Source organism: Taudactylus pleione, unplaced genomic scaffold, assembly GCF_031769625.1.
Source record: "Taudactylus pleione unplaced genomic scaffold, aTauple2 ptg000322l, whole genome shotgun sequence".
In the NCBI taxonomy this organism is placed as follows: Eukaryota; Metazoa; Chordata; class Amphibia; order Anura; family Myobatrachidae; genus Taudactylus; species Taudactylus pleione.
The window spans coordinates 4,338,889-4,366,818 of NW_028284723.1; the positions used below are offsets into that span (position 1 = coordinate 4,338,889).

Below are 27,930 nucleotides of genomic sequence, written 5' to 3' on the forward strand. Positions count from 1 at the left end.
TGTAGTAGTGCCCATATAGTAATGCCCCTGTAGTAGTGCCCCCATAGTAATTCCCATTTGGGAATGCCCCCATAGTAATGCCCCTGCAGTGCCCTTATAGTGCCGCTATTTACACACACACACAAAAAAAACCCACAATACTTACCTTAAACCCCGCTCCTGCATCCGCCACCGTCCGGTGCGCCCGGCAGTGCCTCGGAACTATGGGAGAGACGTCATAACGTCTCTCTCGTAGTGCCTGGGCCGTGGGGAGAGAAGGAAGCTGGAATTTAGGAGAGAACTCCAGCCTCCGGCTACCGCGGCGCTGCAGGGAAGGAGCCAGGCGCCCACTGGTAATAACATCTCAGCGGGCTCCTGTCTTGGAGCCTCCCTACGGTGCCAGGCTGGAGGACACTGGTGCTGGGTGCAGTGGGGCACCTGGTGCACATGCGCCTAAAAGCCCCCCAGTTGCGGCCCTGCCTAAGGTACACAGACAGCCTGTGCTGCTAAACAGCAGCTCATGTAGAATCTTATTTGAGGCCAATTGTGGTATTGCTTTTGCTAAACATGTTTAGCAGAATAAGTAGAGGACTCTCATGGACTAATGGGTGACAGCCTTTGCAAACTTAGGGCCTGATTCAGCAAGGAACACAGTTGCATATAAGCACGCAATTGGCTGATTGGTGCGTTCTACGCATGCATTGCAGTGTGCAAACCAGTCATTGCGATCGCAGTGACTACGCAGACCCATCGCAGAGTGACTGACAGGAAGTGCCATTTGTGGGTGGTTATGGGGGGGTGGTCGGCCGAACGTAGGCGTGCCAGTGCATTTCAAAGGCGTTGCAGGGGCGTGCATAAATTAGCCACTGCTATACCATACGCAGCCTGAAGCCACATAGCATGCGCTGACGTAAGCAATTCCTAAGTAAGGTCTGACCCGCCTTAAAATGCGTGAGGCTTCGATGGTACAATGTGCGTGAGGCTTCGATGGTACTCGATTGTACCAATGTTTTCGCACTCTTGCTTAACATTACGGATGTGCATGTAGGTGAAGTGGTCATCCTTCTGTAGTGCTGCGGCGCCACTGTGATTGCTATGCATTAACAAATTCGTAGTGAAACCGTGCGTACGCATTATTGCAATCCGTAGTGAATCAGGCCCTTAATCCAGAAAATGTATAACACAAATTTTAGGTAATACTCATGTTATACACACTCAACAGGTGCTTTCAAAAATTGTTCTTTCTTCTGGTTAGAACCACATTATCACTTTGTGCAATTCAAATACTGCACCTGGGATCATATATCAGTTATAAATATATCACATTGTCATGGCGGTTGGTTACAGCAAGTGGATTAGATTTTGTACAGTTGAAGCTTTAAGAGATAGTTCACAAAGTAATATTATACATTGTTGTGTATAACTGCAGAAGTAAATATGGTCTGTAGATCTAGAGAAAAGGAATATAATTTAGGAAAAATGTACAACTAATCTTAATGCACCTATGTATTAAATACAAGTGGAGAGCTAAAGGCAGCATGAATGTGGGGGTACATTATTATTATTATTTTTAATATAGTGCCACAAGTGTTCCGCAGCACCTTACATAGTACATAAGTGAACAAGAAACCAGTGACTTACAGTAGAATACAATACAATGCAGGACAAGGTTTATATACATTGCTGCATTAGCGTTCAGAGCACACAAATATGCAACAGGGCGTGTTAGGTGCCCTAGTGGGGAGTAAGGAGTAGATGAATGTATTAGGAGAAGCACAAGAGCATAGAGGGCCCTGCTCATGAGAGCTTACATTCTAGTGGAGAGGGGCATACAAACAGGCGTGACGCAGATGGGGTAGACAGAGAGGAAGGAGCATGTAGCAGCGAGTTAGTATGAGATCTGGAAGGCTTTGATGAAGTAGTGGGTCTTAAGAGCCTGTTTGAATATTTGTAGAGAGGTGGAGAGTCTGATGGGGAGAGGGAGAGAGTTCCAGATGTAGGGCGCATCACGGGCAAAATCTTGGGAAACGGGAGTGGGAGGAAGTAATCAGTTGTTGAGCAAAGATATATAAATGGGAGAGGAATGGGTGAGGGCTTTGTGAGTGTAAGAACCTTGAATTGGGTTCTGGAGGGGAAGGGGAACCAGTTGAGGGCTTGTAGGAGAGGGGAGGCAGATGTAGAATGTTTTGAGAGGAAAATAAGCCGAGCAGCAGCAATGAGGCAGATTGGAGTGGAGAGAGGTGGGAGTCAGGGAGGTTAGATAGGAGGAGGTTACAGTAGTCCAAACTGGAGAACACCGGTGAGTGGATGAGGGTTTTAGTAGCATCCTGGGTGAGAAAGGGCCCGATCTTGGAAATATTTTTGAGATGGAAATGGCAGGACTGTTAGAGGTGCTGAATGTGTGGTTTGAAGGAGAGGAAGGAGTCAATATAACTCCAAGGGGCCCATTTATCAAAGTGTATTTGAGGTCAAATCCCTGAAAACACCCGTTTTCGGGGGTTTTCCTCAAATACTAAGTATCCCCCATATGTATTAAGGAGGGACCGCAGCAGGTATCTCGGATACCTGCTGTGATCCCTCCATTGCTGCTGGCAACCACCTCCCCCATAGGATTCTATGGGGGATGCGATGCTGCCAGATTTACCAATATCCGGAATGCGATGCAATCCAGATATTGGCGCACGCAGCTAACGCCATCTGAAGAGGACGTTAGCCGCTGTAGCCTATGGGCTACACCGTGCACTATTAGCCGGCAGAGGGATCCGCTGGAAGCGTCCCCGATTATGGCGGATGTGCATGTGCAGTCCACGGGACTGCGCATGCGCACCACCCCTGCACTGGCCGGCCTCTCTCTGGAGACATTGTAGGGACGGGCCCATGTCCCTGAATATCCCGTATGATGCATCCGGCCGAAGAGATCGCTTTTTTGCAATGCGATCATGGGCGTTATTGGCATTCCCTGATCGCACTGAATAAGCGATCCTCGATAAATGGTCCCCCAAGACACTTTGGAAATAGAGGAGAATATAGTTTGCCATCATTTGATAAGGAAATTGTGGGAAGTGAGTTTATGTTGGAGGGTGGAAAGATGATCAGATCAGTCTTAGACATATTAAGTTTAAGAAATCGCTGGGACATCCAGTAAGATGTATCAGAGAGACAGTTGGAGATACGAGAGAGGGGAGAGGTCAGGGGAGGAAATGTAGATCTGAGTATTATCAGCATAGAGATTATATTGGAGGTCAAAAGAGCTGATGAGTTCACCTAGAGAGGACGTATAGAGGGAGAATAGGAGAGGTCCAGAACAGAACCTTGGGAACACCAACTGTAAGTGGAAGTGGGGGGGAGAGGAGTCATGAGTGGAGACAAAGAAGGAACGGTCAGAGAGGACGGATACAAACGCTGCCTAAACTCAAAAAGTCAAAAGCACAGGAGCAATAGGAGAGCAGAAGAAGCCAAAAGAAATCCTTTACCTCTCTGCCACACACAGTGGCAACAGAAACCGAGGGTCTAACCGAGGGTCTACTAAAGTGGCTTAAAACAAAAGCAATATAGTCTGCAATATTGGCAGCAACAGCATCACACCCTCCAGTCAGTTAAAGTAGTAATATAACTAAACTGCAGCCTTAGCAAACTTCCAGCACAGGACAGGAGTGCAGCATTAGCTACTAAATCGCAGGACATTAAAGGAGGAGGAGTACCTTTAAAGGCTTATAGCCGTCCGCTGCCACAACCAAGATAGCGCCATCAATACATAGCAATGGCACCATACAAATAGAATACAATTTAGAAGAGACCACCAACAGCAGGTTTTGGACATCAGCAAGGACCGGAGAACCAGAGGGCCGCTCCAGCCTACATCAACTCCTCCTAGTCTGCATAGCACTACCCACAGTAGGCTGTGGCAGATGTGCAGCATTCACAAGCACCTGGAGGGGGACCAGTTGACTCACAGCATACCGTACATGACCTTAGCCTTTCTGTGTCCAGACTGTAATACTCCCCATAAGTAGGCTTTGGCATGTGAAACTTGCAGCCATGGCTCCTGGGATGGTCTTTGGTGCAGACATAGAAGTTGGAAGCCAGCACACCCATGAGTGTCTGGTGTCCCCCTGGAGTGGGCTGAGGCAGGGAACAACGCCAGCTACAGACATGGAACACTGCTTCAAGGGCACACTGAGTCCCATAAGGAGGTGGAGGCGCATATACAAACTAAGCAAAACAGAAGACTACAAACTAAACAAAGAAACCTCCTAACAAGCATCTTTATGCCTAGACCAATGGCATAAAAAAATTAAAATCTGATCTGCCAGGGAGGGGGGATTAAGCCTCAATACAGTTAAATATTTAGTGCCTACTCCTCAGCCTTCCCACTTAACCCATTATCTACCAGTGCAGGGCCGGATTTCCCACTATGCATCCTAGGCGCTCGCCTAGGGTCCGGCAGGAACCTAGGGGCCAGTGGACGGGCCCCTTTGCCCAGAGAAATCATCCTTCACAGTGCTCCCAGAGCAGCACTGCGCAAGTACCGCGTGACGTCATTACGTCACGCGGTCCCGCCCTCCACTCCCAGAGAGTCCGTGCTGCTGTCTACACGGTGCTCTCTTGGGGAGTGTATGTGCAGGCAGCAACCGTCAGTGTGCCGCCTGCGCACAGAATTGCAATCAGGCAGGGACTAGCGGGCCTCCAGCACCGGGCCCTGAGACAGGGGAAAGAAAGGAGGCCCGGGTGCAGCACTAGCGCAGCCAGTTGAAGAAAAACAGGTACCGTTTAGTTAATTCTGACCTAGCCCTGTTCACTCCCCCCCCCCCCTTGTACAGCCAGCGGCCCCTCTCTGCTCCCTCCCCTGTTCCAGCTATTCTTCCTTTCCCGGGGCTTCCCCCCTGGTCCAGCCAGCCATCCCTGTCTCCCTCTGAGACCTACCAGCCTTCCTTGTCCTGCCTCCCCAGGTCTTAGTAGCATTAGTAGTAAATAAGAATTTATCAACTATATGGAGTAGTGTTTCCTTATGTACTACTATTTCTACTAAGACCTGTGAGTGCCACCTAGACCCATATATATATATATATATATATATATATATATATATATATATATATATAGTGACAGTTAAGTTAGGGGGTCCCTCTCCTGGGTAGAGGACTCCTTCCTTACACACACAGCAGCAGGGAAGCAGCACACCAGTCTGGATGGAAGTACAAGCTGGTTGGCGCCAGTCTTTATTGTACAATGTCAGAAACATAAAGAAAACAAACATAAATCCTAGCCCTGTCGGGGCACTAACTTCACAGGTAGTTCCCTCACTACCAGAACCTGGCAGGGCCTAATACCCTCGCCAGCAACAAAGCACAGCACAACACTCACAGTTAGGTTTCCAAGTGTCTCTGAGCAAACTCCCTGTCTGCTCTCCCAGGTGAGACAATCAGCCCTCAACACACTAGGCTTATATTGGCCACTCTCAGGTGGAAAACTAACAAGCCTGATACCAGGCTGCGAGAACCAAAACCTGGAGTGGCGGTGGGTGGAGCCCTCCCTCTCCTCTCACCCACAACCCCCAGGTCCCAAACCGGCTTTTCAAAAAACCGAAACTCAAGCCTGCTACACTGCAGACTTTCTCCTGGGGATTTTAAACACATAGGACAGGAATCTGGGATAAATGTCCCTGTCACAGACCACTTTACCAGTGATCCTATCACATATCCCCCCCCCTTTGTTTCGACCTATGGGGCGGAACAACTGAAGCCCCCAAACAATGAACGCGTGAAAACGCGTCTGCTTTAAACAACAGGCCCTCTGGCCTGTGTTCCACCGAAAATTTAAAAGTTTGTAACGCCCACTTTATGGCCAACGCCTCCTTCTCCACTGTGGCACCGGGTAGGCATCGAATTTTGAAACACTGTTCAACTTTCGGAAGTCATTGCAGAAACGCACACTCCCGTCGGGCTTTGGAATCAACACAATGGGACTTGACCATTCACTATGTGATACTTCAATAACCCCTAACTCTAGCATATTTTTAATTTCTTTCGACACCGATGCTCTTTGTGCTACTGGTAACCTATAGGGCTTTAGATTAACTTTAACCCCTTGGTCAGTGATGATGTCATGTTTAACGACCGAGGTTTTCCCAGGTACGTCAGAGAACAGCACCCTATTTCTAACCAGAAACTCCTTGACCTCTCGTTGTTGAATTGCCGACAGGGTTTTTGCCACTGTCACTTCGGGAACTAAGGGCCCTGGACTTACTGGAGGGGCTCGGACGGCCGACAGTACCGTTCTATCTTTCCAGGGCTTTAACAGATTTATATGGTATATCTGTTCCGGCTTTCTTTTCCCCGGCTGGTAAACTTTGTAATTGACCTGTCCCACTCTTTCTAAGATTTCAAAGGGGCCTTGCCATTTAGCCAAAAGTTTATTTTCCACAGTGGGAACCAACACTAACACTCTGTCCCCAGGAGCAAAGCTGCGTAACCGAGCATTGCGGTTGTATACCCTCTGCTGTGCCTGTTGAGCCTGTTCCAGGTGCTCTCTCTCTATCGGCACCTCTATAATAGGCAATGGAACTAGTGGTCCCTTAAAACGTGGTCTGGGAGCATGATACTGACACTCAGGGCAGGATGCGCAAAAGTCAGATACCTCTTTATGAAGCCCAGGGCCAGAAAAACCTCGGCATTATTCGCTCAGTGGTTTTCTCTACCCCTAGATGACCTGCCATTATACGACCATGGGCCAGATCCAACACTGTTCTTCTGTAGGCTTTGGGAACTATTAGTTGTTCCACAACATCTTCCCCCTTCTTAGTCACCTGATATAACCAATCCTGACACATTGCCATGTGGGGATAGGACAAAGGACTATCAGGGTCTATGGGTTTACCATCAACTACTTTTACATTCTCCCTGGCTTTTACCAAAGTAGGGTCATTCAACTGCTCCACGGCAAAGACCTCTCTTCTGACCTCTAAATCAGGCAGATGATCCACTGGCCCAACAACACTTCCCACCTCAATGGGAGGCACATCAGTTGGCGGGCCACCGTCACGCACCGCATTTTCTAGTTCGCCAACCATAGTAGGAAAAGGGAATAACTCTGACTCAGAAGATACTCCCTCCTCCACTATATCGACAAACTTCTCAAGTGGGCCGGGGTTGTTCACTTCTGGAACAAAACGGCTTTCCCACAATTTCCAGAAGTGGGCAAAGTCTCTCCCCAATATTGCATCGTACATCAGACCAGGCACCAAACCCACAGAAACTATAGCAGAGCCACATGGTGTCTCGATGTTCACCTCGGCAGTAACATAATATCGATTATCCCCATGTATGCAGGTCACATCAACAGTTTTCCTCTTATGCCTCGAGGGGTTCACCAGCTCAGCTTTTATAAATGTCACCAAGCTACCACAGTCTAACAGTGCCTCTACTCGGTTGCCATCTACAGTGAGTACACACATGTGCTTATCAGTCTCAGCCTGCCGGTCAGCCGTACAGGCTGTCTGTGCAAAGAAAGACCCCCTGCGGTAGACATGAGCAGTATCACATTGCATAGGTTCAGTTGTAAGTGAACAATTAGCGGAAATATGGCCGAAGTCACCACACCGGAAACACTGAATCATATTAATGTCTGGTCGTTTACGGGGCAAGAACCTTCCTGGCCTGGCAGGCCTGTCTCCAGGTTCTACACCCTCAGTCTTAGGTACATCCCACCGCCCAGCACCCTTCTCCCCTGGAACAGTCTTACCAGTGTCTGTGGGAGTTCGCCGGTGCGCCATCGGGGCTCGGTGGGGCATACTCATCAGCTCCTCAGCCGCCACGTACCTCTCCACCAGCTCGACCAACTGGTCCGCGGACTTAGGGTCTGCATGGCTCACCCACTTGCGCAGAGTCACAGGTAATGATCGCAGGTACCGGTCCATCACGACCCTTTCCACGATCTGTGGTCCTGTCAGCATCTCGGGCTGTAGCCATTTTGAGGACAGATGGACGAGGTCATGCATCTGCGAACGTGGAGGCTTGTCCATATGGAACTCCCAGCGGTGGACCCGTTGGGCACGAACAAAGGTGGTGACTCCCAAGCGAGTTAGGATCTCCTGTTTTAGTTTTTTATAGTCCTTGGCATCAGCCAGGCATAAGTCGAAATAGGCCTTTTGTGGCTCCCCAGACAAAAAAGGTGCCACCAGACTTGCCCACTGCTCCTTGGGCCAACGCTCTCTTTCGGCCGTTCTTTCAAATGCGGCGAGATAGGCCTCCACATCATCGCCCGAAGTCATCTTTTGGAGGAAGTGACTGGCGCGTACGGAGTGAGTGGTGGTGGGAGGACCAGTATTAACATCTCTGGGCCGGGCGACCAGGTGCTGTACCACCTCTTTTATGGCCTGGCTGTTTTCCGCTAAGGCCTGGCGGGTTTCCTCGATGGCGACCTGTTGTTGCCTCTGGGCTGTCTCCAAGGCCAACAGTTGCACCCTGGTAGATTCCTGTTGAAGTTTGTTCGTCTCCTGCTGAGCTCCTGTAGCTTCCTGCTGAGCCCTGGTAGATTCCTGCTGAGCCCTGGTAGATTCCTGCTGAGCTGCTGTAGCTTGGAGCAAGGCCTTAATAATGTCCTCCATTTTGTCCTGGGGTGTAGGTTGTAAGCTGAACCTTGCCTCTCTGAGCATTGGCTGACGCCTCCTCTATGGGACTCCAAGGACACAGTGTTATTTCCACACTCACAAATTGGGTGTCTGTCCCTTTAATTTTTAAACGGAAAGTTTTCCTCTCGCTGCAACTTCAGTGTGTGTGGTTGCCCGCATCCTCCACCATATTGTGACACAGTTAGGTTAGGGGGTTCCTCTCCTGGGTAGAGGACTCCTTCCTTACACACACACACAGCAGCAGGGAAGCAGCACACCAGTCTGGATGGAAGTACAAGCTGGTCGGCGCCAGTCTTTATTGTACAATGTCAGAAACATAAAGAAAACAAATATAAATCCTAGCCCTGTCGGGGCACTAACTTCACAGGTAGTTCCCTCACTACCAGAACCTTGTAGGGCCTAATGCCCTCGCCAGCAACAAGGCACAGCACAACACTCACAGTTAGGTTTCCAAGTGTCTCTGAGCAAACTCCCTGTCTGCTCTCCCAGGTGAGACAATCAGCCCACAACACAATAGGCTTATATTGGCCACTCTCAGGTGGAAAACCAACAAGCCTGATACCAGGCTGCGAGAACCAAAACCTGGAGTGGCCGTGGGTGGAGCCCTCCCTCTCCTCTCACCCACAACCCCCAGGTCCCAAACCGGCTTTTCAAAAAACCGAAACTCAAGCCTGCTACACTGCAGACTTTCTCCTGGGGATTTTAAACACATAGGACAGGAATCTGGGATAAATGTCCCTGTCACAGACCACTTTACCAGTGATCCTATCGCAATATATATATATATATTATATATATATACATACACATATATATACATACACATATATATACATATACACATATATATGCATGTACACATATATATGCATCTACACATATATATGCATCTACACATATATATGCATCTACACATATATATGCATCTACACATATATATGTATCTACACATATATATGTATCTACACATATATATATCTACACATATATATGTATCTACACATATATATGTATCTACACATATATATGTATCTACACATATATATGTATCTACACATATATATGTATATACACATATATATGTATATACACATATATATGTATATACACATATATGTATATACACATACATATGTATATACACATACATATGTATATACACATACATATGTATATACATATACACACACACACACAAAGCAAGCACATCCGTATCAAAAACATTTTATATATGTCCTAATAAGTAGCCCTAAAGGTATCTAACAAATGCATATCAAATTGCATTGCATGGGGTGATAACAAAACACAGACGAATCAACAGCATAAAAAATGGAGCAATGAAGTCCGTATGATACTCATCATTAATAAAGTGCAGTGCCAGAAGCCATCACCATATTGTTGGCTCAACGGCCGTTTCGGTGTACCATAACCACATTTGTCAGGACGATATGGTGATGGCTTCTGGCACTGCACTTTATTAATGATGAGTATCATACGGACTTCGTTGCTCCATTTTTTATGCTGTTGATTCGTCTGGGTTTTGTCATCACCCCATGCAATGCAATTTGCTATGCATTTGTTTGATACCTATAGGGACATACATAAAAAGTTATTGATACGGATGTGCTGGCTCTGGATTGCTTTGTTCTAAAATTAACCTTTATGTGCCATTGCACTCCGTTTTATACACTACAGTTGTTTGCAGTCTGCTAATGTGCTATATATATTGTTTGAGGGAGGGGGCCCCAAACTGGTATCTTGCCTAGGGCCCCATGAGGTCTAAATCCGGCTCTGTACCAGTGTCCCCCAGATCAGACGAAAAAAGGAAAAAAAAATAAGAAAATCATGTAAGCAGATAGCAAATAGTCCCTACTACAAATTGTATAAAATTCAAAACTATATATCACAAAGCAACAAAGAAAGACAAAACTATTGCTTTACATTGGCAATAGTATGGTAAAATGGTACGTGAAGGGGATACTATGCCTTAAATATTCCAGGTGCTCCTGCTTCATCATGAATAAGTAGAGCATTTTCTAACCAGTTATCACCTATCTCTTCAGCTGGTACCTCTATAATTGATTTTACTATACCAGAGGTTCCCAAACTCCGCCATTACAGTCCAGGTTTTGAGGATATCCATGCTTGAGCCCAGATGGTTAAATCAAATTGACTGAGGTGCTAATTAAAGTCATCTGTGTTCAAGCATGGATATCCTTAAAACCTGGTTGTAATGGTGGAGTTTGGAAACCTTTGAACTATACAAAGCAATCTAGTAGAGTTCAAAGACGACACCAGACATCGTATATTGCTTTTAATATCAATGCGGTTTTAAATTTTAGGGTCAAACCGGCTGAAAACCCTCCTTTGCAATTCACAGCTTCATAAATTAACACTAAGGGACATATTCAATTAGAAGCGAAAAGTCCGTTGCCAGACTTTTCTCAGTCATCGGAGGTTTTGGCTGCAATAAAGTATCTGCTCTGACATGGGGGTTCACTATGGGTACCCCCGAATAGACCTGCTAAAAGGTATTTGGGATCTTTAAATGGTCTCGATAGGTGCTATTTAGCATCTTTGGGACAGTGGTGAAGAATAGCATTTAGCTACTTTTTAAAAAAAATAAAAAATAAGTAGTCCCATCAAATTTGGGTTACCTGAAAATGGGTGCAAGCATATTTTAAAGTGGCTAAAGTGAACTTGTTAAAATCATGACAAATCCACCTGCAATCAAAAAAACAACTGGGGCATACTTGAGGACACCACCAGAGTCTATTTCGCTAGTTTAAAAGTTTGTCCCCAATATAGTTTTTTTTCACCCCCAAAATGAAAGTACCTTTTTTGGGGTGTCATGTGGTACTTTAAAAAAAAAAGATTAAAAATTTTAAAATTTTTATGCCACAGAATAACTTTGGGGGACTGTCCAAGGGGTGCACCCCCAAAATCCCAATTCTGCACTTGTTCTTGTCAGCCATTCATAGGTGATATTTTTTCGCTGGTCCTAATGCATAGATTTTTTGCAATGGCGAAAAGTCGGACAAATTGAATATGGGGAATCGGCGAAAATGACGTCATCGGCGAAACGACTTTTCGCTCCAAATTGAATATGGCCCACGAGGTCATTTAGGAAGCACATCACATCTCAAGGTGCAAGTAATCTTCTCAGAGACAACTTGTGCATTAGAGAGGCACCTCAATGCTAGGAAAGGCAGAAAACACAAGAGAACTAGAGGATTGTTAATTATGTCATACTTGATTGTCATGACCATATAAAATATCCTACAATACAAACCACTAAAGGGGACATTAAGAGAATTTCCGCATACTGGATGATACAAATGACACCGGGTACTACTGACTACTTGTACCATTGTCTATACTCCATTTTGATTCCCGTTCCCTGCATGTTTACAAAAGTGCCGGCCATGAATAGGTGCGGCCCTATTTTCCACAGCAGGAAAAGTAATATTTCATTTAGGAAACATTTCCTCATACTTTATCATCCTGTCGCCTTCACGTAAGGAAAGTCCTATTTTGTAACCCGATCCAAAATGGCGCGTATTCATTTCCTAGTGGACTTGTAGGCCATATTCTAATAAATATTACCTCAGCTCAAAAAATGGCTGCCTACATTTTGTGTATACGATAGATGCACTTAATATATTCATGTGAAAAGTCATAAAAGCCAAGCATCTACAGTTCAGATTAGTGTAATGCATTAATCACAGACAATAAATTAGTATGCACAGCAATATGTTAGAGCCGTCAGAGTGTTAGTGCATGATAAGCCATAAAATACCTTGACAAGCCCTGCTTCAGGGCCATCGCGATCAAAGACCTGACGGGCTTTGAGTATTGCCAGGATTACGCCTTGCATGGCAGGGCACAGCATAGTCTAACATAACAGATGAATAAAAGGAAAAGAATAAAATACAATGCAATGAGAGACAAGAAATAATATATGGAAATGACACAAAAAAAAACAAAAAAAAAAAAACAGAGCACTGGTGGCACTGGGAGTTTATCTAACCAGTAGCTTATGTTACAGAATTTAACAATGTTTTATGGCTCAGTCACTGCAGTGAGGAAGAGGACTGTAATTGAAATAAGTATCATAATTATCCATTAAAAAGAACGTGAGTGCCAAGTATGTGTTGCAAAGCTGACCCTACTGTGTTCAGCATAATTGGGGTTCAAGCTCCCAAGCTCTGTACCTCCTCATTATATCCGTCAGCATCGGATCTAACAAGAATCTTCCCCACACTGGGGATCTCCACCTCGGAAAGCTGGGAGATGGGCTGCTGTTCCTTCTCCCCCGCCTCATCAGTGCGGCTGGGTTCAGGCTGGCAGGCTTCCTCTGGCTCTGGGTTTGTCGGCTGTGACAGCAGCAAAGGAAAGCATGGAATGGACAGGTAGGAAAGACAGTAAGGACAGTAGAAGAATGACACACAGCTTTACAACAGGAGAGCAGGGGTAGGTAGTAAAACACTGGCTCCCTAACTCCGAGCAATATTATAAAATCCTTCAGTCAGAATAAATGATGGCAATATTTCTTCAGGTAATACAATGCACCAAGATAAAGTAGTACGGTGTGTTTGAAAACTGTAGAAACTTCCCAACCTGCATATATGCAACTTACAGCACTGTATGCAAAGTTTCCACAGCAAGGTTGCTTGAGGCAGCCATCAATTAGCCCCATTTCTCAGGATAGACATTTATAAGCTAGAAGTGTGAAACCCAGCCCAAGCCGGGGTCCATTGTGTAGCCATTTTCTTCTGTTTCTGCTCAACTGGTGCTGTACATACTGCTCAAAGGAAACTGAGGTGATTTTTCTTTCACAGGTGACCCTGGTTCAGGAAGCAGTAACAGATGCATGCAGAAAGTGACAAAACATACTGCCCACCATCCAATGACCAACTGAATGCTTTGACTTGCAGGGTAAACTATTTACTGCCTTCCATGAAGGTCAATACAAAAGAAAAAAAAAATCCCCCTTCCTGCATGTAGTCCTTACTGTTCCCCATTCTACTGTAATCCATTCTTCTTTATTGCTCACTGCTTTAAAATAATATACAGGTGTGTCCACATAAATCTAATCTAGCCTCCTTAACACGTTAAACAGCCCTCCTAGTTACGCAATTCAGTAGCGCCGAGCGTATTTTCATGCGACTTTCCCCTAAAATGGGTCTTATTCGCAAAGGGATGAGAATAGAACGCACAAGCAGCTTCCGCTGATTAAAAATAATGCAAAAGCTGCTTGTGCGTTCTATTCACATCCCTTTGTGGATAAGACCCATTTTAGGGGAAAAAGTTGCACAGAAATGCACTCGGCGCTACAGAGTAGCAGGGCGCTTGCGCGTTCTGTGTAATGTGACTCGTAGTGTACGGAGGATAGATGTATTTGGAGACATCTGTCCAAGCAGAAGATAGGGGTGGGATATTCCTAGCTGCTATTCGGCATCACTGATTGGCTTGGAGAAAGGTGCTCCAATGACATCACTAATATTCACAGCCTATCAATGATTCAGGGTAGTGGTGAGCGATACTAGTGCCATCTGCTGCTCTGCCTACCACCTGTATATAGGAGGTATGAAGTGGTGGTACAGATGACAATTTAAGATCAACTTAAAATAAAACCAAAGCCTACCCTTTTTCTAGTTGTACATGGACATCAACTCTTTGCTAAAGAACACATTTTATATCTGTGCACCTAAGGTAAGCAGTTAATTACATTTTGCAAAGATTAGTAGAGTTGCACAAATTGAATGAGTTACACACAGGAGAGGTTTATTTATGAAATGTAATAAAGTGGTGAATGTTTCCAGGTTATTGTAGTTAAACCCTGGTGTGTCACAGGGACCGGTATGAATGACCGCTGGCCTTATGGCTGGCGGTTCAAATCCAGACGCTGAAAGCCCGGTACGAATGAAAATTCTGACCAGTAAGTACCCTAACTATACCTAACCGCCCCTCCCCCCCTAACCCTCCCTTAGTGGAGCCTAACCCTAACCTCCCCCCCTAGTGCCTTCTCCATCCCCGCAGTCTAAATCTAATGCCCCCCGGGGGGTGCGTAACCCTAACCTCCCACCAGGGGTGCCTAACCCTAACATCTCCGTCCCCTAGCCTAACCCTAATTCCCCACAGGAACACCTAACCTATACCCGCCCCCCCCCACGGCCCCCGCCCGGCTTACCTTCGTTCTGTATACCGGGCGTTGGGCTCCCGGCGTTGGGATAACGATGGGCGTCGGGATTATCATTTGTCCCCTGTCGGGATTGCACAGTCGGGAAGCCGGCGGTCGGCATTTCGACCGTCTGCTCCCTGACTGCATACCGTGTGAAGTAACCAATCACTTGCGTGACGTTGTTACGTTTATACACCGCTACATCTTCCTACTCTCTGCAGTAGTAAGAAACCAGTATCAGTTTCCCAGGCCACATGTACAGGCCCCACGGCTGCCCCCAGCCTCCATGAAGGAGGGTGTAACATGTAAAATACAAATTATTTATACATAAGGGTATTTTGAGCAATTTGAAGACATTTTTCATTTAAATAGGTGAAAGATGAAAGTGTTATTAATGTTCTCACAAGAGGTACCACCAGGTAAAGCAGAAAGACTGACTAGTTCGGAGTAAACGTTTCTTTGGCACAGCTGTATATGAAAGCTAAGGTATCAGAAACGTCTCCCCACTTACCTCATTCAGTGCAGCCTCCACGCCATTTTTTTCATATGAGCCAGCAGTCTTGGTAATGGCCAGTGCAGTTTGTTCTTTGGCAATCATGGCATGTTCTGATGACAGGGATCTGGTACAATGCTCACAGCACAGAGGGGCGGCTGAAAAATTGGCAAAGAGCTTAAGAAACCAGTTGTACTATGTTCTAATTAGGACAAGGAAGGCAAGGCTAGACCAAACTGAAGAGGTTGATTTATTTACAGTGAAAGGCACGTGCACCTGCTTGTCAGCACATCAAAGGACATTTCTTGGCATAAGCACTTTTCAGCAGAAATATTTTGATATCGTGTTCCTTGTGAAACATGGGACAAATTCGTCCAGTGTCAGACTGGGGCATGAAAAGCCCCACCAGGGGAATGCAGCGGTAGGGGGACCATGCTTAAGGGGTGTGGCCATCCACCGCAGAGGCTTGGCCAACCATTAGAAAGGCATCATGGATACTACAGTGCATGGTCTGGGCCCCTCTATAAATATATATATAATTATCAATTCTTTATTTAAATTTTTCACATCAAAACAAAAATATTGTGACCACAGTCATAAAAAAACAAGTAAAATATTACTCAAAGATCGTTTATCAATACATAAATTCACAATAAATAATATGATATCTCGTATTATAAACAAATGGGAAGCTTCAACTTCTAAAACTTATCTGACATCAGAGCGAGAGGGATAAAGAAGATGCACGCAGAATAGGATGATTACAGACAGGGCACCGAGCACTTACTAGATTAATAGTGGAGCAACATTGCACAAAACCAATAAGATCAGCAAATAGACAGACTACAGGAGGGTAATACAGCCTAGGTCTTGTGGAACCAAATCTTTATATGATGGGGTGAGTTTAAAATCTAGCCAGCTAAACCACCGTGCAGTGAAATCAGATTGTTTCTCCGGGATCATGTGAAATATGTCAACCATATAAAAATCCAACCTTCTGCACCAGTCCCAGACAGTAGGTGGTTGGGGGTAAATATATGTATTAAATGTGGTATAATGCACTTTTTCCAGATTATGCACTGTAGTGAATACAGATGTGTCCTCATACATCTAGCCTCAATACTCCACGCAGCGCGACTTACCTGGCGTGAGACATCAGTTCCCAATCTCCTTTGCTAGCATCGGGAGTCTTTTTTTTGCATCTTTTTTTTTTTTTAAATACTGCGTCTAAGTCCCAATGCGATGCGACTTGACTAGGGCGCTAGCAGAGTCTGATGGGACCAGGCACGCCAAGAAGGGATTTTTAGCACAAATGCAGCAAAGATGTGTAAGGACATATCTGTACACCGTTTACCTTCACAATGAGAAGCGGCCTCGTCTGTTGAAGTAACAACAGGCTCCATCTGGGGGATCTTGCAGGAATGAGCCTCTTCCCATTCTTCCACTTCATGTTCAAACCTTAGGTTGTCATCTCTAACATAATGCACAAAGCCAAGTGGTAGTGTGTTGATTTTATCCTCCAGCTGTCCGGTTTCATGGTCTGTGTACAGATCAAAAGAAACCGTTGTTTTAGGTTCTGACTAGAGGAGCATGGTTTTCGGAGAGCCTTGTTTGATTAGAATAGTGATCTAGATTGAGAAAAGCTAAAGAACAAAGCAAGAATGTAGGACAAAATGCTGAACAATATGCCAAAGACTAATCTTACCCGCGATAAGGTACGGGAGCTTATAATTTATGTACATAAGACAGTAAGCGCTGGCATTCCTCATTCCTCCATAAGAATCTCTTTCCAGCTCTTCCCAGGTAGCTTCCGTCACAGATATATCATTATACTTAAGCCAGCACTGTCTGGTATTGCTGTATATATAAGCCCAGTAATGTCCAGCATTAGCCTGGCCTTCATGAACCAGTACTGCATGAAGCCTGTATGGAAGCTGAGAAAGGATATAAAAAAAAAATATATATATAAAATTTAAATAATAATCTAATCAATAAAGAAAAATAAACACCCGAAACAATTACAACTGTAACCACAGCACATGACACTGCCAAGGTTTCTGATGAGAGGGGCCTGATAAGGACAGGAAATCATGTGCCCTGTTTGATGTTGAATATTAATTTATTGAAGTTACATCCAGATTGAGCAGCTATTGGTGTATATACGGTTACAGTCCATCCAGCAAATGGAAAGTTTGGTAAAAGCAGTCCATGGGGGATTATTGGGGCATGGGGATGATCAGTGCCTGGGCATGACTTAAGCTGTAAAGCAGAGATGGCTTGTCTCTTCCCCCGAGAGAAGCCCCTGGGAGGAGAGGCAGGTGCGTGGCGACGGGGCCTGACGATTTGCGTCATTAAGCCCTGCCCCTTGCGGTAAAATGCCCATGATTGGCTTAAATGTAAATAGGAGGCGGAGCCAAATGACGCGAATAGCGTCATTAAGCCCCGCCCCCTGCACGGACACCCACGATCGCCGTGGAAATTCTCCTAATTCTGCCCACTTCACTAGGAAGTGGGCAGAATGCGGGAGAAGTGCCTACCCTTCAGTGGGTGCGGGGGGTTACCCGAAAAATCGTGAGCCTCCCGCGAAAATCGGGAGGGTAGGCATGTATGAAGTAAAGTAAACTTTAAAAACACCATTACCAGTACTGCCACAGTTTTGGAATAGTCTTTTTATTCATAGATTCATGAGCTCATTTCAACAAGACAACAGGAGGCGCAGATTTGGCAGCCTCCATGAGCACAAGTTCAGGTGTTACTAAGAGAGAATTCTCAGCTGCTGACACGAGGCTATGCTTCATTCATGTATTCCTGACTCCACCACACCTCCCATGCTGCAGTCATTAGCTGTGTGCTCCAGTACAAGCAGCTGAAACATGACACAGACTATTTCAGTCCTAAAATAAGGCTGATGTTACAGTGCACACTAAGAGTTTGCTATTTTAGGAGATTATCCAGTTTAGTGTTCATTCTAGCACCCTGCACATGGCACAGCCCGTGCAGTTCCTCTTTCCCCGCCTGTGGTGACACGCTCTACTCTGGTGCTTCTAGCACACTCTAGTCTGTATCTCAGCAGTTTGTTGCATTAGCAGAGTGTGCTAGGCACCAGAGCAGACAGTGACACCCCAGGCAGGAAAGAGGAACTGCCTGGGTTGTGACAGGTGAAGGGTGCTAGAATGAACAGTACAGTACACTGCCCATAAAATCATTTTGCACAATTCAAGTTCATTACAATTTCAATATACAGATCTTCAATGAAGATATGGAGCTTTATTACATCTAACTTGTGCTTTTGGTATCTTAAAAAAATAAAAAAAAAATAACCTTATGTGCGTCTTCTTGTTTTGTGTGCGTGTCTGCTAATATATTAAGAGCACGTGTCCTATGGTTTGTGCGTTCAGAATTGCAGAACTGTTTTATGGGTATGTTATGGGAGCATTGAGGGTGTGTCACATAACTGATTGCGATCTCAGGCGGTTAATCACGTACAAAGGAGACCTTACTCTGATGGAAAGTCTGCACCTAGTATGGGGTGCAAGTTGCAATGGTTGTGTCCAAAGGTATGACTAAAGTTGCGCAAAGTAGGCGTCCCAGTCCTTGCACATTCAGACGCACATAAGGGAAGGGCTTATACTAGATTAGCATAAAGCTGCAAATGAGACTACTGAAAAAGACAATATATGACCAACACCTTTTACACCTTCCGGCTTACCACAATGTATAAGACTGACCTGACCTAACCTAATTTGGTTTAGTGGCAGGGAATAGTCCACATTATGGTAATGGCATAATGTCTTTGAGTCATACAAGTCATAAGACAGTGACAGAGACGGTAAATGGGAGGTTGTCATAAAACGAGATATGGTAAGAACTTACCTTTGTTATCTCTGTTTCTACGAAGTCCATAGGGTCCACAGGGTTGACCTTGGGGTATAGCTGGATCTGGATCCACGGGCACCACGCAGTTAAAGCTTTGCTGCTCCCTTGGGTCCGTCCTCCTCTATACCCCGCCCCCGGCCACAGGCACCTCAGTTGGTAAGCAGCTAAGGCCGGAGGAGGAGACTAAACAGAGAGAAGGAAGACTGGAAAACACAAGAAACCATACTCACAGAAATGGGAGACGGAAAACCGGTGACCAGCCACACAGCCCATTTGAAGCCAGGTGCGTCAGGGCAGGCGCCCTGTGGACCCTATGGACTTCGTAGAAACAGAGATAACAAAGGTAAGTTCTTACCATATCTCTTGTTTTCTACTTCAGGGTCCATAGGGGGTCCACAGGGTTGACCTTGGGGATGTCCCAAAGAAGTTCAACTAAGGGCGGGGACGCTCCTGTGCTGAAAGGAGTACCCGGCGCCCAAAGGATGCATCCTGAGAGGCGAAGGTGTCAAACGCATAGAACTGAAGACCAAGTGGCCGCCTTACACAGCTGAACAGCGGAGGCGCCACGTCTAGCAGCCCAAGAGGGACCCACAGAACGAGTGGAATGAGCCTTAACAGAGGCTGGCACAGGTAAACCCTCCTGTGCATAAGCCTCACAAATAACGGAACGAAGCCAACGGGCTAACGTTTGCTTGTTGGCAGGCCAACCCCTCTTGTGAAAACCGAAGAGGACAAACAAAGAATCCGACTTCCTAACCGAAGCAGTCCGGTCCACATAGATTCTAAGTGCCCGGACTACATCTAAGGAAGCCTCACCAGCTGAAAGATCAGGTGACTGAAAAGCTGGCACAACAAGTTCCTGATTAATGTGGAACTTTGAGAGCACTTTGGGCAAAAACTCAGGACGCGTGCGGAGCACCGCCCTGTCCTGGTGAAAAATCAGAAAAGGAGGGCGACAGGAAAGCGCCCCCAATTCTGACACCCTACTGGCAGAAGCAATTGCCAGGAGAAAAATGGTCTTAAACGTCAGCCACTTGAGCTCCACCGACTCAAGCGGCTCAAAAGGAGGACCCTGCAAGACCCGCAGTACCACCGCCAAGTCCCAAAGAGCCACCGGAGGCACGAAGGGAGGCTGGATCCTGAGAACACCTTGGAAAAAGGTGTGAACATCTGGCAGTGTAGCAATCCGTCGCTGAAACCACACGGACAAAGCAGACACATGAACCTTCAGAGAGGCCAGGCGTAAGCCGAGGTCCAAACCCGATTGAAGAAACGCCAAGATTCTGGAAACCCGGAACACCTGCGGATCATAGTTTCTGGATTCACACCACTGAAAATAAGTGCGCCACACCCTGTGGTAAATCCGCGCGGAAGCAGGCTTGCGTGCCCTAAGCATGGTACCAATGACCGAACTGGAGAAACCCCTAGACCTCAAGACGGCTGTCTCAAGAGCCACGCCATCAAAGACAGCCGACCCAGATCCGGGTAAAGGCAGGGCCCTTGAGACAACAGGTCCCGATGCTGAGGGAGAAGGTACGGAGCGTTGATGGAGAGGCACCTCAGATCGGAGTACCAAGGGCGTGCCGCCGTCCTGCTTGAATTTCCGTAGAACCCGAGGAAGCAGGGATATCGGAGGAAACAGATACGCCAGGTGAAACTTCCATTTCACCAACAGTGTGTCTACCAGACAGGCGCCTGCGTCTCTTGTCCTTGACCCGTAAACGGGCAACTTGTGATTGTGACGGGAGGCCATCAAGTCCAGCTCCGGCAGCCCCCACCTGTCCACGAGTAGCTGAAACACCTCTGGGTGAAGCGACCATTCCCCGGGATGCACGTCGTGACGGCTGAGGAAGTCCGCCTCCCAATTGAGGACTCCGGGAATGAAGACTGCCGAGATCGCTGGAATGTGACACTCCGCCCAAGCAAGAATGCGAGACACCTCCGACATTGCTGCCCGACTGCGAGTTCCCCCTTGGTGGTTGATGTACGCCACGGTGGTGGCGTTGTCGGACTGCACCTGAACCGCCCTTCCGTGAAGAGTGGGGCCGGACGACTGCAGGGCCCTGTATACCGCCCGCAGTTCCAGGATGTTGATAGGGAGAAGTGCTTCTTCCGCGGACCAACGACCCTGAAGCGATAATGAGCCGGTCACTGCCCCCCAACCCCGGAGACTGGCATCCGTCGTGAGCAGGACCCAGTCCGGGATCCAAAAGGGGCGCCCCTCGACCAGATGCGCTGTCTGAAGCCACCAAGCCAAAGACTGCCGAACCTCCGGGGACAACACCAGCATCTGAGAGCGGATCCGGTGAGGTAACCCGTTCCATTCCGATAGAATCAGCCCCTGCAGGGGCCGGGAATGGAACTGGGCAAATTCCACCATGTCGAATGTCGACACCATGGACCCCAGAACTCTCATAGCCGAATGCACCGACAGGCGGCAACTGCTCAGGCAACTGTGTATCCGCAGCTGCAGGGAGGAGACCTTCTTCGGAGTCAGGAAAATCCGTTGCTGACGAGAATCCAGCAGGGCTCCCAAATGAACCATCCGCTGTGATGGAATCAGGGAGGACTTCTTCCAATTTATCAACCACCAGTGTGCTTGAAGACAAGCAATGGTCAGGTGGAGATGTCGAAGAAGCACCTCCGGGGAGCTCGCCAGCAGCAGAAGATCGTCCAGGTACGGCAATAGACGTAGACCCTGACCCCGAAGGTGGGCAGCCATAACTGCCATCACCTTGGTGAACACCCTCGGAGCCGTGGAAAGGCAACGCCCGAAATTGGTAGTGATGGTTCAGGATAGCAAACATCAGATACCGCTGATGTGCCGATGCTATGGGCACATGGAGATAGGCGTCCTGGATATCGAGGGAGACCATATAATCCCCGGGTTCCATCGCCAGAATGATGGAACGTAACGTTTCCATCCTGAACTTGGGAACTCTGAGGTATCTGTTCAGAAACTTCAAATTCAGGATAGGGCGATGAGAACCATTGGGTTTCTGTACCAGAAACAGAGTAGAATAGTACCCCGTCCCGCGCTGAGACTGCAGAACGGGAACAATGACCCCTGCTTGTAGCAAGGATTCTATAGCTACCTGAATCTGGCCAGCTTTGGTCTTGTCCAGAGAAGGACTCGTGCAGAAAAACTGGTGGGGCGGCCTGAACCGAAAAGACAGGGCGTACCCCTGAGAGACTACTTCTCGAACCCAGGCATCCGTGGTGGTATTGTGCCAACACTGGGCGAATTGGAGAAGTCGGCCTCCCACTCTGGGGTCCCCCAGAGAGAGGCCCGTCCCATCAGGCAGCAGGCTTATCCTCCTGCTTGGAAGAAGGACGCCGAGCACTCCATGCCTGCTTCTTGGGCTTGGGTGCGGCCTTGGTCGCCGAATGTCTCGGGAAAGACTGGCCCTTGGCCTTACCCTGAACCCGAAAGGTAGAGCTCCTCACTTTAGCGGGCGCAGAGGCCGAAGGGAGGAAAGCCGACTTGGACTTAGCCAAAGTATCCACTATTTTGTCCAAATCCGGACCAAATAGTAAATCACCATTAAAAGGCAAGGCCTCCAGACCCTTTTTTGAATCTGCATCAGCCCTCCAGGACCTCAGCCACAGGGAGCGCCGAGCAGACACCGCTGCAGCCGACACCCTAGAAGTGAGCAGGCTGGCATCCAAAGACGCTTCCCCGATATAGGAAGCTGCATCCCGCATCTGTCCCACTAACGCTCTCTGGATATCCGGAGCCTCATCAGGAAAGGTATCCTCCAAGGCATTGGCCCAGGCCTCAATGGCTTTAGCCACCCAGGAGATAGTCATGGACGGGTGAGCCACCGCCCCAGAAAGAGAATAAATGGACTTTAAACAAGTCTCCACCTTCCTGTCCGTGGGATCCTTCAAAGAGGAGATAGACGGCAATGGCAGCGTCGCGCTTTTGATCAAGCGGGTAACGTGGGAATCCACCGCCGGCGGAGTCTCCCATTTCCTACAATGAGCTTCAGGAAAAGGATAGTTCGCCGCCAATGGATGGAACCTCTTACTGGGTAATTGCCAGGCCGCCGCCATATGATCCGTTAATTGATCAGACAGGGGGAACACAGTTGAAGTCACCATGGCCTTTTTAAAATTAGGAAACTTCGACCTAGGAGCCGGCGCATCATCCTCAACAAATAGGATAGCCCGCACCGCCCTAACTAAGGCTGGAACATTAATGAAGGACTTAGCTTCCACCTCCTGCCCCATGGCATCAGAGTCAGAGTCCTCATGGATTTCTCCATCATCTGAGGACACTTCTGAGTCTGACAACTGCGCAGCTAGTGAACTCACAACCGGACGTTTAGACACCCTTGGTGGCACATCACTTTGCAACATCGACTGAAACGCCGAGGATGAAGCCGCCAGACCCTGTACGGAGCTGGAGAGTACATCCACACAAGGCGGAGGAGCCGTCGGAGCAAAACTCTGCAAAGGCACTACAAACTGACGCGTCACTGGGAGAGACTGCACATACACAGGCAGTCCCGAGTAAGGACCCACAGTCTGGGCCCCGGGGGGAGACCGCAATATTTGCGGAACACCCGGGGAATGGGGGATGGTGGGCTGAGGCAACGCCCTAGAAGGGACAGTTGATGGGACCGATTACCGGTCCGCAATAGACGCCAGCACCTGTGAAAACATCGCCCAAGGAGGGTCCTGTGACACAGGGGGGTTGGAGGGGCCCGGTACCAGCTGGCACCGCCCGCACAGACCATCCTGAGATAAATCCTCCCCATCAACTCCAGCAGCACAGCGTCTGCAGGAAAATAGCACAGGAGCCACAGAGCACTCAGTGTCCTCATCAGCCATGATACTGTAAATACACCAGAAATACGTATCACCCGAGGAATTAAGGTTTTAACACCCGCGCACTCACCAGTATGCGACACAACAGCCCAGATATGGTACTGTGTAGCACACAACAGTATGTGACTGACCCCACAAATACGTGATTTATATAAGTGAGGGTCTCAGAAAAACGCCCTTCCCCCACACACCTGCCGGGCCATAGGAGAAGGAAAGGGATAGTTATAAGCTGACAGTAAGGAGAATAAGTCACAGACAGGCAGCACTAGCAATAGTCACATACAATGCAGAAAAGTTAGTACTCACTGCACCTTCCGCTACAATCAACCGCCCAGATTCAGTGTCTGGGAGGGCTATAGCGCTGTGTACACTGTCCTTTAGCAGGGGAGAGGTACACAGGGGGACCGGTCCACTTGATACCGCCTGGGAGTCTGCGATGCCTGCCAGTAAAGATGGCCGCCGGAGACCTCAGAGGAGGAGTGGCCGAGAGATAAGAGCAGCTCAGCGACGCCAGACTGCTAGTTGAAAGGCGCGCTGAGCTGAGGGGAGGAGCCGCTAGACAGGGAAGGCTGCCTCCCCTGGCTAGCAATTAACCCCCGGGTTGCCGGTCCCGCTACCAGCCTGTTACCCTGGTGGTCTAGCGGACACGCGAGGTATTCCGCTATAGAGGGGGAGCCCGCCGCCGCCGCTAGCGCCTCCGGTCTGTCCCCAGAGACCGGAGGCTTCTGACTGCATAGAAAGTATCCGCGGGCCGGCGCACGCGGCGACCCGCGGCTTACCTGATCCCCGTCGCGTCCGGCAGCAGTCAAGGGAGTCCCCAGAGCCCGGCTAGTACAGGCGCGATCCCCAGAGCTGTACTGGTGTCGCGGCGCCAGCGGGGAGAAGGAGCGGCAGCGTGGACGTCCTAAAGAACAGTCTGATGCTGCCGCTCTAAAAGTGTAAAAAAAGTAGAAAAAAATAAAAAATTTATCTTTTAAAATAAAGCTTAGGGGCTGCGACAGGGTGACCCGACTCCGGCCGGGCACCAACTAAAACTGAGATGCCTGTGGCCGGGGGCGGGGTATAGAGGAGGACGGACCCAAGTGCATCCTGGGAGCAGCAAAGCTTTAACTGCGTGGTGCCCGTGGATCCAGATCCAGCTATACCCCAAGGTCAACCCTGTGGACCCCCTATGGACCCTGAAGTAGAAACCCATATTACCCATTACCTGCACAGAAAGATTCTAAACCCAGTAATAATATACACCTTGCCCTGCACAAGGAACAATTTACCATCTATTCAGATAAACAACATTATACAGTGCTGTATGTACAGTATATACAACAGAAAGATGTCACGGCCTAAACAAACTTACAATTTAAGATGTATGGTTCACACTACATATATAAAAGTAGCAGAACAATTGGAGATGTTGAGAAGGATGTATATTCATGCAAACAGGCACAGTGCTAGTTCCTGGTTCTGGTGGGTGCTTGGTAGATGCAAAATACAGGGACTTTGTGAGTTCCTGACTCTGGTGGATACGGGCATAGGGCCAAAATAGTCTCTGGATTTAGCTGAGAGACAGGCACTGGGGATGCAGTCACCATGTCAACATTCAAAATGTCAACAAACATAGATGTGAATCGAGTGTCAAGACGTGCAGTATCTTGTTAGCAGGCCTGTAGGGCTGCATGCAAAAATGTGCGAGTCCAGCATGAGAAGGTGCTGGGTGGTGTGAGACGCAATGGCTACTCGCTCCCTTCGCGTGTAATTGGATTCCCCCCATAGTGAGAGATGTATCAAGCCCTGGAGAGAGAGAAAGTGAGATATTGCCTAAAGCAATCGATCAATCAGCTTCTAAAGCTGGGTACACACTTGTCCAATCTTCTGGAGATCAGACTCCTGACTGACCGTTCAACCCGACATTGGACAGGTGTGTACCCCCTCTGCTGACCAACCCGCACACCCGATCCTAGTTGCCTATCGGATCTAGTGGTTTTTAATCATGCTTAGAAACTAGAGACCCAACCACCGACTAAGTGACCGATTTTGTAGTGTGTAGGCTGCGGAGACCGGAGCTGGTGACCGATTTCCGATACCAGCAGCTCAACAAACCATCAGTGTGGCTACTACCGTGGGATGCGGAGGGCATGGCGGCAGGAGGCAGCAGCAGGATGATGCGGGAGATGGCTAGGTATAATTACCTATTCAGAGTTCGGCAGCGGCCGACGGAGCGGCTTCCCATTTAAAAACTTGCGTCGCGGCACCATTATTGAAATTCAAGATGGCCACAGTGAGCCGTGTCATTGCCCCACCCCCTTTATGCAGTCTTATATAAGTCAGTCCGACGGCGGGGGAAGTCCAGGATGGTCGACGGCCATGTAAAAGAGCTTAAATGCCGCCATCCTCCATGTGAAGATGCCGTAGAAGTCCTGGGGAAGGTGGCAGACATGTAAAAGAGCTTAAATTATTAAAACATTCAGGTGTTGTTGTTATTTTAATATTTCTTTTACATATTTACCAGCGGGCCCTTAATGCCCTGCCAGCTGGTACTTGTGGTTCTCCAAGTACCAGCATGTGGGGGCCACTTGCTGGGACCTGTAGTTCCACCTGTAAAAGACAATATTAAACTTTTACTAATGGACTATCAACTCAGCACCCACAGCCCAGGGGTGCCAGGGATAGCCTCAGGCTTCAGCCCTGGCCTTGGGTGCCCTGGAGAGGAGGGACTCCACTTCCCCAGGAATCCTCGGCCTGGGCTGAATAGTTAGGGGGGATGAATGCTTTGGTCAGAGGACCCAGTCAAGTGTGTCCCCTGGATGTGGAATTATCCCCCCTGCTAGTGAAGCCCGGTGCTGGTTCTGGAAATACGGGGGATCCCGACTTGTTTTATTCTTGGTATTTTTAGAACCAATGCCATCTCCATGAGCCTGGTGCTGGTTCATCAAATATGGAGGACCACTACATGTTTTGGTCCCTGTATTTTTTAACCAGGGGCAGCTCAAAAAGCCAGGGGCTGGTTATGCCTCTGTGGGGGGAACCATGTGCCATTGTATTTTGTTTTTTTGGTAACCTGAAATCCTGTCCCCATCCAATAATCAGGTTATTAAATCTCAACATCCCCCTCTTCACCAATATAATTAAATTCCTCATTAATAAATTCCCTTTCCTGCACAGCCAAATGTAATTTTTTCAGTTAACTGTTTCAGCTGGCTCAGATAGGACAAGTGAGTAGCGAGGATTGGATGTAGAATCTGCGAAGAGGTCTGCAGCAGGATTGTATAAACAGTCTGATCTGCCGTGGATTGGACGTGTGTGTACCCAGCTTGACTGTCAGTTCAGAGACTGTGCAAATGACAGTTAAAAGCAGTTTGGTTGCTTTGGGCAACTTCTCTACTATATTTCCCCTATAATGTCGACATTTCATTTGTCGGCATTGTTAAAATGTTGATCTGGAACATGTCGATCTGTTCATCATGTCAATGTGAGAAATGTGGACATTCTGCAGAGCGTACAGGGTTAGGGTTAAGCTGTGGGAGCGGAAGGTTTGGGTTCAGCACTAGGGGTAGGTACAGGGTTAGGCGCCAAGTTTAGGATTAGGGGTGTTACTGTCGGAGACGCTGCAGGAGAAGCCAGAATTCATCATTATGTCACTGCTAAACCCGGAAGACAAAGCTTAAGCTGCCAGCCCAGCTGAGCCACCAGGAACTTTTTGGAGACATTCTAATACTGTCACTATCACTGTCTACACACAGTGAATGTCAATGCGCTGCATGTTGACATTATGACCATGTTGACAAAATACACCACAACCAGGATCTGTGCTAGTTCCTGACTATTAGCAGTTAATAGAGCAGGCAATGTGCTAGTTACTCACACTGGACAGATGGTGGACATAAGCAATTTGCTACAGTTGTTTCTGACAATGGGCAGTTGGTGGATAGAGGCAATGTG

General features: G+C 47.7%; 1 protein-coding gene across 3 annotated transcripts in view; it reads right to left on the reverse strand.

Annotated features, from left to right (window-relative positions):
• Positions 1–27,930, reverse strand: part of USP28 (ubiquitin specific peptidase 28) — a 118,402-nt gene that overhangs the window by 30,441 nt on the left and 60,031 nt on the right. Inside the window, exons 16-20 of one of the 3 annotated variants that reach the window (XM_088443027.1) lie at positions 16,991–17,219; positions 16,640–16,825; positions 15,304–15,443; positions 12,823–12,984; positions 12,408–12,503 (exon numbers count right to left, since the gene is read on the reverse strand). In XM_088443027.1, the coding sequence (XP_088299153.1) occupies positions 12,408–12,503; positions 12,823–12,984; positions 15,304–15,443; positions 16,640–16,825; positions 16,991–17,219 (813 nt within the window). The remainder of the gene's footprint in view (positions 1–12,407; positions 12,504–12,822; positions 12,985–15,303; positions 15,444–16,639; positions 16,826–16,990; positions 17,220–27,930) is intronic. The other 2 variants (XM_088443028.1, XM_088443029.1) reach the window with 2 other exon arrangements.